This window comes from Dromiciops gliroides, chromosome 5 (genome assembly GCF_019393635.1).
Source record: "Dromiciops gliroides isolate mDroGli1 chromosome 5, mDroGli1.pri, whole genome shotgun sequence".
Classification (NCBI taxonomy): Eukaryota; Metazoa; Chordata; class Mammalia; order Microbiotheria; family Microbiotheriidae; genus Dromiciops; species Dromiciops gliroides.
Window position 1 is genome coordinate 137,163,105 of NC_057865.1, and position 11,049 is coordinate 137,174,153.

The following is an 11,049-nucleotide window of genomic DNA, read 5'->3' on the forward strand; positions in this document are numbered from 1 at the left end:
GTTAGCAGTACCGTTGTCACTCTATCATGATTGTTTCTCACCTTTGCATGATGTTTGACTTTCTCCCTCTTCTGACAGTCATTTGCTAAATGCTTTTGGATTTACCTCTGCAAGCTGTGTACCCACTTTATTAATAATGAGGATAATAATAAGCCATATTCATATCTTGTCACATAGTCTAAACATGTGAAATAGATATTCCGCTATAGTGAAAATTCTAGAATGTGATGTTCACATTTTAAAACTGTTCGCTTTTGAAAATATAACACCAATACCATATCAAGAATAATTCATATAAAGCGTAGCATTTTTCAGAGAGTTAGTTTAAACCGATTGTGATTCTGCCTAGTCTTAAACCCATTGTCATCTCCTAAGTAGAGCTAAGTGTCACCTGCAGATTAAAAGGGGAGGGGGAACCAAAATATCTTATTAATCATTTAATGTACATGGCTAGGTATCAAGCTACAAGCTTTATGGCACTGCTGAAAAATTAATCAAATAGCTCTTTCATCTTGTGGAATCTTTCTCCAATGATTTTTTTAAATGCCGATATAAAATTCTTACACCAAGGAAATATAGAGACAGAAGGCTTTAAACCTGAACTTAGAAGTCACATTGAATCAGTGGATGAAGGCAATACCAACAAATACTTTGGTCTCCTCCAGGCAAGACACACTGAACAAAAAGATAGTAAAGAGAAGGCTGCAACTTTAGAACACTTAATTGGCAAAGCAACAACCAACAAAGCAATGTTTTCTCCCCAATCAAATGATTCAGCAGGTATGGTTTATTAGTTAAAGTTGCATTGAAAGATGCATTACCATCTGCTTCATCACTGCATGCTGAGGACCAGTGTGCCTTTCTAGCTAACGTGCAGCAGAAACTTCCTGAATGTGTTTTGTTTAGAATGAGCTACTTGTGAGTAGGAAGTTATTTATTTTTCTGTATGTATCCCCTGTATAGCACAGGGCTTTGCATATAGCAAGGACTTAAATACTTTTTCCTTCCATTCCTCCTGAAGTAGAGACTGAATGCGATGAGCATGCGTAAAATAATTAACACCAACATAGTCTTTTTTAAAATAAGGCTTTGGGGGCAGCTAGGTGGCGCAGTGGATAAAGCACTGGCCCTGGATTCAGGGGGACCTAGTTCAAATCTGGTCTCAGACACTTTACACTCACTAGCTGTGTGACCTTGGGCAAGTCACTTAACCCTCATTGCCCCACAAAGAAAACCAAAATAAGGCTTTTTAAAAAAACTTATTCAACATTCTTTTCTTTTTAAATTTTGGGTTCCAGATATTCTCTTTCCCTCCAATCCTTCCCCCACCCACTGAGAAGGCAAACAATATATCTGTTATGCATATGAAATCATGCAAAACATTTCCATATTAGCCATATTGCAAAACGAAACGCCCCCAAAAGTGGGAAAGTTATGCTTCTGTTTGCAGTCAGAGTTTATTAGTTCTCTCCCTGGAGGGGGGATAGCATTTTTTTTCATCATGAGTCCTTTGGAATTGTCTTGGGTCATTCTATTGATCAGAGTAGCCAAGTCTTTCACAGTTGATCATCATTACAACTTTGCTGTTATTTGAGCAATGGTCTGCCAGTTCTTCTTATTTTACTTTATATCAACTTATCTAGGTCTTGCCATGTTTTTCTGAAACCAGCCTCCTCTTCATTTCTTATAACACAGTAGTACTCCATCATAATCTTATGACACAACTGCCTGTACATATCCTTTGACCATTTATCAATTGGGGAATGGCTTTTATTTTTATAAATTTGATTCACTTCCCTATATATTTGAGAAATGAAGCCTTTATCAGAGAAGCTTGGTATAAAAATTTTTCATTACTTGTCTATTGTAGCTTTTAGCCAAGTGTGGTTTCCCTGATTATCTCTTTTAATTTGGGCTGTTTGCTTTTTATTTGTCTGAGATCATGATTGCTACCCTTTTTTTACTTCAGCACAAGCTTAATAGATTCTGCTCTAGCAGCAGCATCTAAAGCAGCCATTTATTTTAATTCTCTGTGTGTGTTTCTGTTTCAAGTGTGACTCTTGTACAGAACATATTGTTGGATTCTGGTTTCTAATCCATTCTATTCTGCTTCTGTTTTATGGGTTAGTTCATCCCATTCACATTCACAGCTATGTTTACTAACTGTGTATTTTCTGTTTATCCTTCCTTCTCTCTTTATCTGTCCCTCCTCAAAAACCCATTTTGCCTCTGACCTTTGCCTCCCTTAATGTACCTTCCCTTTTATTATTCTTCTTCCCACCCTCTTACCCCCACTTTTTCTTATCTCATTTCCTTACTGGATAAGATAGGTTTCTATACAAATTGAGTGTGTATATAAATATTCTTCCTCTTCAGATCAATTTCAAGGAGAGTGAGGTTCAAGCATTGCCTACTACTCCACCATTTTCCTCTTCATTATAAAAGCTCTTCTTTGTGTACCTCTTTTATGTTAGAAGAATTTCCCCATTCTACTTCTCCCTCACTTCTTCTCCTAGGGCATTCCTCTTTTTCACCCCTACTTTTATTTTTTATTTTTTGATCATCCCAACATAATTGACACAACTGTGCCCTTTTCTATGAAGACTCCTAACTGCCCTAATAATGATAAAGTTCTAAGGAGTTACGTGTGTCATCTTCCCATATAGGAATGTAAATAGTTTAACTTTGAGTACTTATGATTCCTTTTATGTTTACCTTTTTGTGATTCTCTTGAGTCTTCTCTTTGAATAAAATTTTCTATTCAGCTCTGATCTTTTCATCAGGAATGCTTGGAACTTTTTTTTTTTTAATTAAATATCCATTGTTTTTCCCCTAAATTATTATACTCAGTTTTGCAGGATAGGTTATTCTTGATTGTAATCCTAGCTTGTAAGCCCTCTGCTCTTTTAATGTGAAAGCTGCTAAATCCTGTGTGATCCTGACTATCTTCATATATTTACATTTTTTCTTTCTGGCTGCTTGTAATAGTTTCTCCTTGACCTGGAAGCTCAGGAATTTGGCCAGAATATTCCTGGGAGTTTTCATTTTGGGACCTCTTTTAGGAGGTCTTAGTGGATTCTTTCAATTTCTATTTTAGCCTCATGATCTAAGATATTAGGACGATTTTCCTTTATAACTACTTGAAATAGGAAGTCTAGGTTCTTTTTTTGATCATGGCTTTCAGGTGGTCCAATAGTTCTTTTTTTACTCCACTGTCCTCTTTTTATTTCTTTTCTTTTGTTTTGTTTTGTTTTGAATAGTATTTTTCTAGTTACATACAAAGATAGTTTTCAACATTCATTTCCATAAGATTTTGAGTTCCAAATTTTTCTCTCTTCCTTTTCCCCTCTCCAAGAGAGCAAGCAATGCAATTATAGGTTATATACATGCGATCACATTAAAAATATTTCTACATTACTTATTCTGTGAAGGAAGAATTGGAACAAAAGAGAAAACTCTTAAAAAAGAGGGGAAAAAAAGTAAAAATAATCTCTCCTCAATCTTTTCTAGGTGATTATTTGAGATCTCATTTCCTTCTCTTTTTATTCTTTTGACTTTGTTTTATTATTTCTTGAAGTCTCATGGAGTCATTGGCTTCCACTTGCCCAATTCTAATATTTAAGGAATTATTTTCTTTATTTTCTTTTGCCCTTTTTCCATTTGGCCAATTCTTTTTTTCCCCCCCTGGCATGGGGCAATGAGGGTTAAGTGACTTGCCCAGGGTCACACAGCTAGTAAGTGTCAAATGCCTGAGGTCAAATTTGAACTCAGGTCCTCCTGAATCCAGGGCTGGTGCTTTATCCACTGTGCCACCTAGCTACCATGGGCCAATTCTTTGTTAAGGAATAGTTTTCTTCAGTGAATTTTTGTACCTCCTTTTCCATTTGGCCTGTTCTGCTTTTAAAGAAGTTATTTTCTTCAGTTAATTTTTGTGCCTTTTTTACCATTGGGCCATTTCTGTTTTTTAAGGCTTTTTTTTTTTCAAACCTCTTTTTACCAACAATATGTTGACAGAAGGAAGCATCACATAGATTTTTGAGTCATGAGGATTTAGACTTGTCCTACAGTGTAGTCATGAGCATCCTTTCATAATTAGAAATGGCTGCCTAAGTTTGTTATAACTTGGTTTTAAGGGGAACTCAACCAATCAGCTTTTAGCTAATGTAATATGTGATTGTGCTTATATAAGATTATATTGATATCTTCAGGTTCACTGCCAGGTGTTTAAATAAATAACAGAAAACAGATCCAGCCATTAAGAACAAAAAAAAACATTTGATCAAGATAACCAGAAATGTCTATCATAAGCCTTTAACTACCAGACCTTCACAATTCATTTTCTTTACATATTGAGATATTTGGAAGTGTGTGTTCATTAGAAACTTGAGGTGGCATCACTCTTGTCAAGAATGCTTCTGTGACACTCCTAGCTAATATTTTGGTTACAAGTAGTATTTGAACCCAGGTATTTCCTGCACTTTCTCCATCCTACTGTCCTTCCTTCTCTTCATATAACCAACACTATTATTAAGGAAATTAGATATCATATTATCAACTCAATAGAATAGAAGATATACTCTGGAGGCAACAGGTGTTCCGAGTTAAACTTAGTATCTCCCAGGCAAAGTTTAAATGAAATCAAAAGTATACCATATTTTTTCCCAATTTTTATCTTATGTTATTTCATGTGCATGTAAGATTTTTGCCTAAAAAATCGAACAGAAATGCAAAAGGAATAATTGTATACATCTGATATGAACTTATTATACCAGTGTTTTCTTTTTGTTGTCTTTGAGCATTCATCTTTCTGATTTGGGACATCTCTGTATTTTGATTAAAGTAGATATGCATTTAGTGCATTTAGCTAAGTTTTGTTACCTATTACAGTGATAATCTATACGGTCTTTTTGGTCTCTTTAAGAGTTTCCCCCGGTCCTTAAGGGCCCTGCAACTTCTCAGCTATGCCATAGACTAGAAAATGAGATAGTAGAAAAAAACTCTTAAGTAACAATGAGACAAGTGGTCTTTTTCTATCACCAAAATAAGTTAGAGGGAAAGATGCATACATTACACATATTTTGTCAAAAATAAATGATCAGAGAATTGACTGGCAACTGTTTGCAGATAATTGTTAAATGTTATTTTCAAGCAATAATGCATAATTTTTATCATCTCTGTTTTCAGGTTGCTACAACCGTCAGGAAAGATCAGATTACTTGATGTTGGCAGCTGCTTTAATCCATTTTTAAAATTTGAAGAATTTCTGACTGTTGGCATAGACATTGTACCTGCTGTGGAGGTATTAATTATTTGTGTTTTTTTCCACTTATATTTCACAAAAATATTTTTAAATGTACTTATTCCTAAAAATGTAAGTATACTTCCTTTGCAACAGAAGTAGGTAGTAAATTGGATGTATATCTAACTGGTCATATTTTTAAAATTAAATTTATAGTATTATTCGCTTTTCATGTTTACTTAGTAATTAATTAACATTACTGTGACCTTGGGCGGCTGATTTTTTCTCCTCCCTCTTGGTTTCTTTTCTCTTTCTAGCTCAGTTATTTGGCTATAATATGAATTGAAGTATAGTAAAATTTTTGCCTATTTGGAATATTAAATAGCTGAGGGTTAGCCCATGTGTAAGTTTTAAATGTTTTGATGCAAATTGTTCTCAAAATGTGTCTGTCCTATTAAATAAAGTATATTGATCATCATTTAATCTTTTCTTGGTGACTTGAACTACATCAAGAGTTAAGAGAACCTGAGTTCAAATTTATTCTCTAATGTATTGGTTTTGAGACCTGTGAGCAAGTCACTCAAAACACTTTGGGCTCCTGTCTTCTCATAAATGAAGCCATTGGACTATGTGGAATTGAAGGTCCGTTCTAACGCAAGATCCATGATCCTATGATTCAAGGTCTTTATTACCTTTCTCCTAATGCCTCCCCCCAAAAAATATCCTGTTATTAGATCTGTAGTTGAAGTGGTGACCCCTGTAACCTTAGACCTTTTTTTCCCTCTAGAGAATTCTGTCTTGATTTATTTATTTTGGGGGGGGGGAATTCATTTCCTTCTAAGGTGGAAAGACCTTTAATTCTAGGCTATATAACTCAGTGGTTGGATTTTTGCATAACTCATAAACTAAAAAAAGACAGATGTAGTTTGCTCTTTAAGTGTGTGTGTGTGTGTGTGTGTGTGTTTATTTAGCTCTCCAGAATTAATAACTGTCAGGAAGTTACCAGGTTTTGTACCTATATTTACTGCTCTAAAACTTTAACATTGATTCCAGTTTTTCCTGTTTGTTCCCAAAAAACAAATATGATCATTTTCCCCACATAAGCCTTTTAAATATTTAAAGACAACTATCACATGCCCCATGTTAAGTTTCCCCACGTTCCTTTACCATCCCTTCTGTATATATCCCAAAGTGTGACACCTAGTTCTTTTTTTTTTTTTCCCCGGGGCAATGGGGGTTAAGTGACTTGCCCAGGGTCACACAGCTAGTAAGTGTCAAGTGTCTGAGGTCAGATTTGAACTTAGGTACTCCTGAATCCAAGGCCGGTGCTTTATCCACTGCGCCACCTAGCTGCCCCGACACCTAGTTCTAAATGTAGCATTTTAGATGTTGTCTGACCAAAGTAGACTGCAGTGGTACTCTTACCTTCCTAGAGTCTTGACACAGTTCCCACAAATGAAATGTCACTTTTTTGGCAGCCCTATTCACTACTGACTCTCTGAAAACAATCAATTAAACCTCTTAAAGCCTTTCACATGAAATTCTACCATAATCACATCTTCCCTCACTACTTCTGTTTAGTTGATGATTGACTTTTTAAATCTAGGTTCAGTACTTTCTTGAGTTGTTAGATTTGATCCAATATTCCAGACTTTTTTGAATCTTAAGGGTATGATTTCTATAAATTATTTTTAAGTTTTTTTGATTTTTTGTGTTTTTAGTTTTGTTTTGGTGAGGCAATTGGGGTTAAGTGTCTTGCCCAGGGTCACACAGCTAGTGAGTATCAAGTGTCTGAGGCTGGATTTGAACTCAGGTACTCCTGAATCCAGGTCCGGTGCTTTATCCACTGCACCACCTAGCTGCCCCATTTCTAAACTTTTAAAGAAATTATTTTATGGCCGCAAATAATTCTACTTATGATCTGATAATGCAACCTTAACTAAATGTAAACCAGCTATTTCTGGCAATTTTCTTACCTTTTCATAATATTTTACACAAAAATATACAACTGAGTCTGATTGAGATATGTAAGGAAAATTGAAGTTAGTTACACAAATTCACATAAATATTTAGGAAATGTTCAGAGATTTTGTTATAGCACCTCTTTTGAATGGATGACAATTTGGGGTAACAAGTGAGATTGTATGTGCTTTATTATGGAAGATGGAAATTATATGTCCATGATTGTTCTAATTTCTGAGCAAATGGTAATTTTCAAAGTCTTAATTTGCTCTACTTTTCTTCTCCCCAGAGCGTCTATAAATGTGACTTCCTGAACCTGCAGCTTCAGCAACCACTTCAACTTGCACAAGATACAATAGATGCCTTTTTGAAACAGCTGAAAAACCCAATTGATTCTCTTCCTGGAGAGCTTTTTCACGTAGTTGTTTTTTCACTCCTTCTTTCTTATTTCCCATCACCTTATCAGCGGTGGATTTGTTGCAAAAAAGCCCATGAACTTTTAGTATTAAATGGCCTGTTACTCATCATCACTCCTGACTCCTCCCATCAGAATCGACATGCTATGATGATGAAAAGCTGGAAGATTGCTATAGAGTCTCTGGGCTTTAAACGTTTCAAGTATTCAAAATTTTCTCATATGCATCTAATGGCATTTAGGAAAATTTCTCTAAAAACTACCATTGACTTGGTTAGTAGGAACTATCCAGGAATGTTATATATTCCACAAGATTTCAACAGTGTAGAAGATGAGGAATACTCTAATCCTTCCTGTTATGTCCGATCCGATGTAGAAGATGAACAGCTGGCTTATAGTTTCACAGAGCTTCCTGATGCTCCGTATGACTCAGATTCTGGAGAAAGTCAAGCAAGCTCAATTCCTTTTTATGAGCTAGAAGATCCCATATTACTTTTAAGTTAATAGAAATGCAAAAAAAGCCCTTTTCAGTCCAGACTCCTTTCTTGCCTAAACTAATTTGAGATATTAACGTGGGCTCAGTACTTAAAAACATGGTTTGCATAGAATAAATTGCAAAGGTTTACAGAGTTTGCTATTTTTTTCTACTTCTAAATTTTAAAATTTATTCTTATATGAAAAGCTTAAAATTTCATGCAAAATGACTCCTATTGTAGCAGAAACTCCTGTTACAGTCTTTAGGATTTGTAGCACTAAAATATAGAAAGGTACATTTTTCTCTTCAGTGCTGTTGTGTGAAATGAAGCATCATTTTGCTATGTTTTCCCTTTTTAATTTTTTCCTTTTAAATACTGTTGGAATTTAAGATGAAGTGGGGGAAATTTGAGGTATTTGAATAGAAAGCTGTAGTTTGCACTTTGACGACTCACGAGTTAAATTTGATGTGAAGTAAAAGATGGGGTTGTTTGGGGGGGTTTGGACGCACTTATCAATTTTTTGTTTTTTTGGTAGCAAAAATATTGTCTGTAGCAGAAAGCTGTTTTCCGTTCAATTTTGGCTGATGAACCAACCAATATTGCCTGTGTTTTATGGATATTAGTAATAGTACTCATTGTGATTTCTTTTCTTCTGCTATTAGTAAAAGCCCAACCAGAATTTGGTAGGGATGAGGAATATGTGGCATAGTATCACATTCAAGCAAGAATGTCATACATTGTGTACTTTTGTAGATTTTGACAAAATTCTTTTTTACTCCAAAGTGAAACCTTTGGGGGAGAAAGCTTTGTAAATGAATTCCATTAACCTGATTACCCAGTTAGTATTTTCATACATCTCATATTGATTTGTACATAAATATTCTAGTAATTACTTATGGGTGGCTCTTAGTTCATTATATACAAAATTTTAAAATTAGGCAGTGATGTGCTGCTCCCCACTGACCCAAAGCAACTATGTTAAACATTTGAACTTGTTAAAAGAGCTGTGACTTATGAATCAGCTTTGTTATGGCCTTCACCTTTCTGTTGAAGTGATGAAATTCAGTTCTGGAATTTTAAAGAAAAAATGTAAAATAATCCACCTGATAATATCACAAAATTGTTATGATAATCTAGTATTTTCTATCTGTATTCTAGCAGAGGAACTTATTATCTTGGAGTTAGATGGCAGTGGACTTATCCCTTTTCTTCATTTAAAAAAAACCCTTTTTTTCAGAAAACAGATGATGGGAAAAACTGTCTAGGTGAAGACAAGCTAGTTTTAACAACTGGAATATTTAGGCCATCTTACTTTATTTTCATCAGCCAGAAACTGTCTCGTAACCTATCATTTTTAAGAGTGCCACTATGTGGATTTTTTTTCAAGTGGTTATTACATTTTAAAAATACCTCATACTGAGGTTTTGCACTGAAATATCAAAATTTCAGATTTCATGGTTGCTTTAAAATAAGAAAAAGACTGCATTTTCTATAAGTTGATCCTAAGATTCATAAACTGCACTTCTGTACTTGGATATGAACTGTTTTGTGCTTATTGTGACTTACTGTAGTTAAGATTGAATGTCAGATTTTATTTAGAAATATGAAGTTTATCCTTTAAGAGGTAAGCAGGTGATTGTTTACACCTATTATTTCAAATTAGATTTTACTTGCTAAATTACTGGATTAGATTTTAATATACCTAAAATGCCATTTCTCTAAAATGTACATTGTTGGTTGAAATTGGTAGAATATCATTTGAGATAACTCACTTTTTTAGGTAACATATTACTTAAATTAAGACTGACTTTTCTTTCTAGTTAAACTCTGTGTGGTTGTCTCTTCTAACCAAAAGGAGTGCTGAATTTAGGATAATTTGCAAAACTACATTGTGGTCAGAGTGCCTACACTGCCATACTCATTTTCTTTGATTTCACTCAATTCAGTTATAAGAGCAAAGAAAACAAAGTAACACATTTTTAAAGCGCTTTGAAAGTAATTAAAATATTGTGGGGGAGAGGGATGCTCATGTCAGCATGGCCTTAGAGTCAGCAGTTATGTTACAGCTAAAATGTTGGTGCTATACATTCTTTAAATTGTTTACACATGTTGCTGATTTTGCTTATGCTCCAAAGTGTGCGTGGTGTATTTTAATTAGTACTTTAAAGTTGTCTACAGACCTATTACCATCTAGTGTAAATGTGTTTGAATTCACAAATATCCCTTGTTACTCTGGATTTACTGTTTATTCAGAGATGGCACAGAATTCAAACCAATACATGCTCCACAAAAGCCATTTAAGTGTTTTGAGTTTTGAAATTAATCCATTCCTATGGCTTGGTGGTCAGGATATATGTAATGCTATGTAGGAGCCTTTGGAAAAAGTTAATCGTTTTACTATATAGGTACTTTGCAGAATGATTTCATTTGGATGTGAAAAATTCAAGGGGGAAGTCATGCCTTCTAGGCATGGTCAGCTGGTGCAGGATTGTCTGAATAATTGGGTTTTAAAAGCAAGTGATGATCTTTTGGTTGAATTCTTCAGGATCATGACTAGATCAGGTGTGGTTATACCATGGTTGCCAAGGAGTGGGAGGGTAGCACACCAGATAATGTATGTTTGAGTTGATGTTGTCCTTTTTCACTTTATTTGTGAACAAAGCACATTTATTAAAAAAAAATAATAATAATAATCTTCCCATCTCCCTGTCTGTTACTTATAAACTGAGAGCTTTGCAAACTTTTATTTAGATGTTTCATTAAATAATGTCATGGTCAGCTGGTGCAATTTGATACTTAACATGCCACTCACATAAGATATAACTGTAGTAAAAAATTCACAATTTTCAACTGTAAGAGGTGTTAGTATTTCATTCAACACTTTCATTTTACATATGAAGAATTAGTGGGCCACAGAATTTCAAGTGATTTCCTCCCACCCACCCATTTTATGTAGT

At 34.6% G+C, this 11,049-nt stretch overlaps 1 protein-coding gene across 1 annotated transcript in view; it reads left to right on the forward strand.

The window, feature by feature from the left end:
• The window catches only part of BMT2 (base methyltransferase of 25S rRNA 2 homolog), a 63,497-nt gene extending 53,236 nt beyond the window's left edge, over positions 1-10,261 (forward strand). The window contains exons 4-5 of the mRNA XM_043968567.1: positions 5,185-5,299; positions 7,491-10,261. Of these exons, the coding sequence (XP_043824502.1) occupies positions 5,185-5,299; positions 7,491-8,120 (745 nt within the window). The 3' untranslated portion in view covers positions 8,121-10,261. The remainder of the gene's footprint in view (positions 1-5,184; positions 5,300-7,490) is intronic.
• Positions 10,262-11,049: the final 788 nt, after the last annotated feature.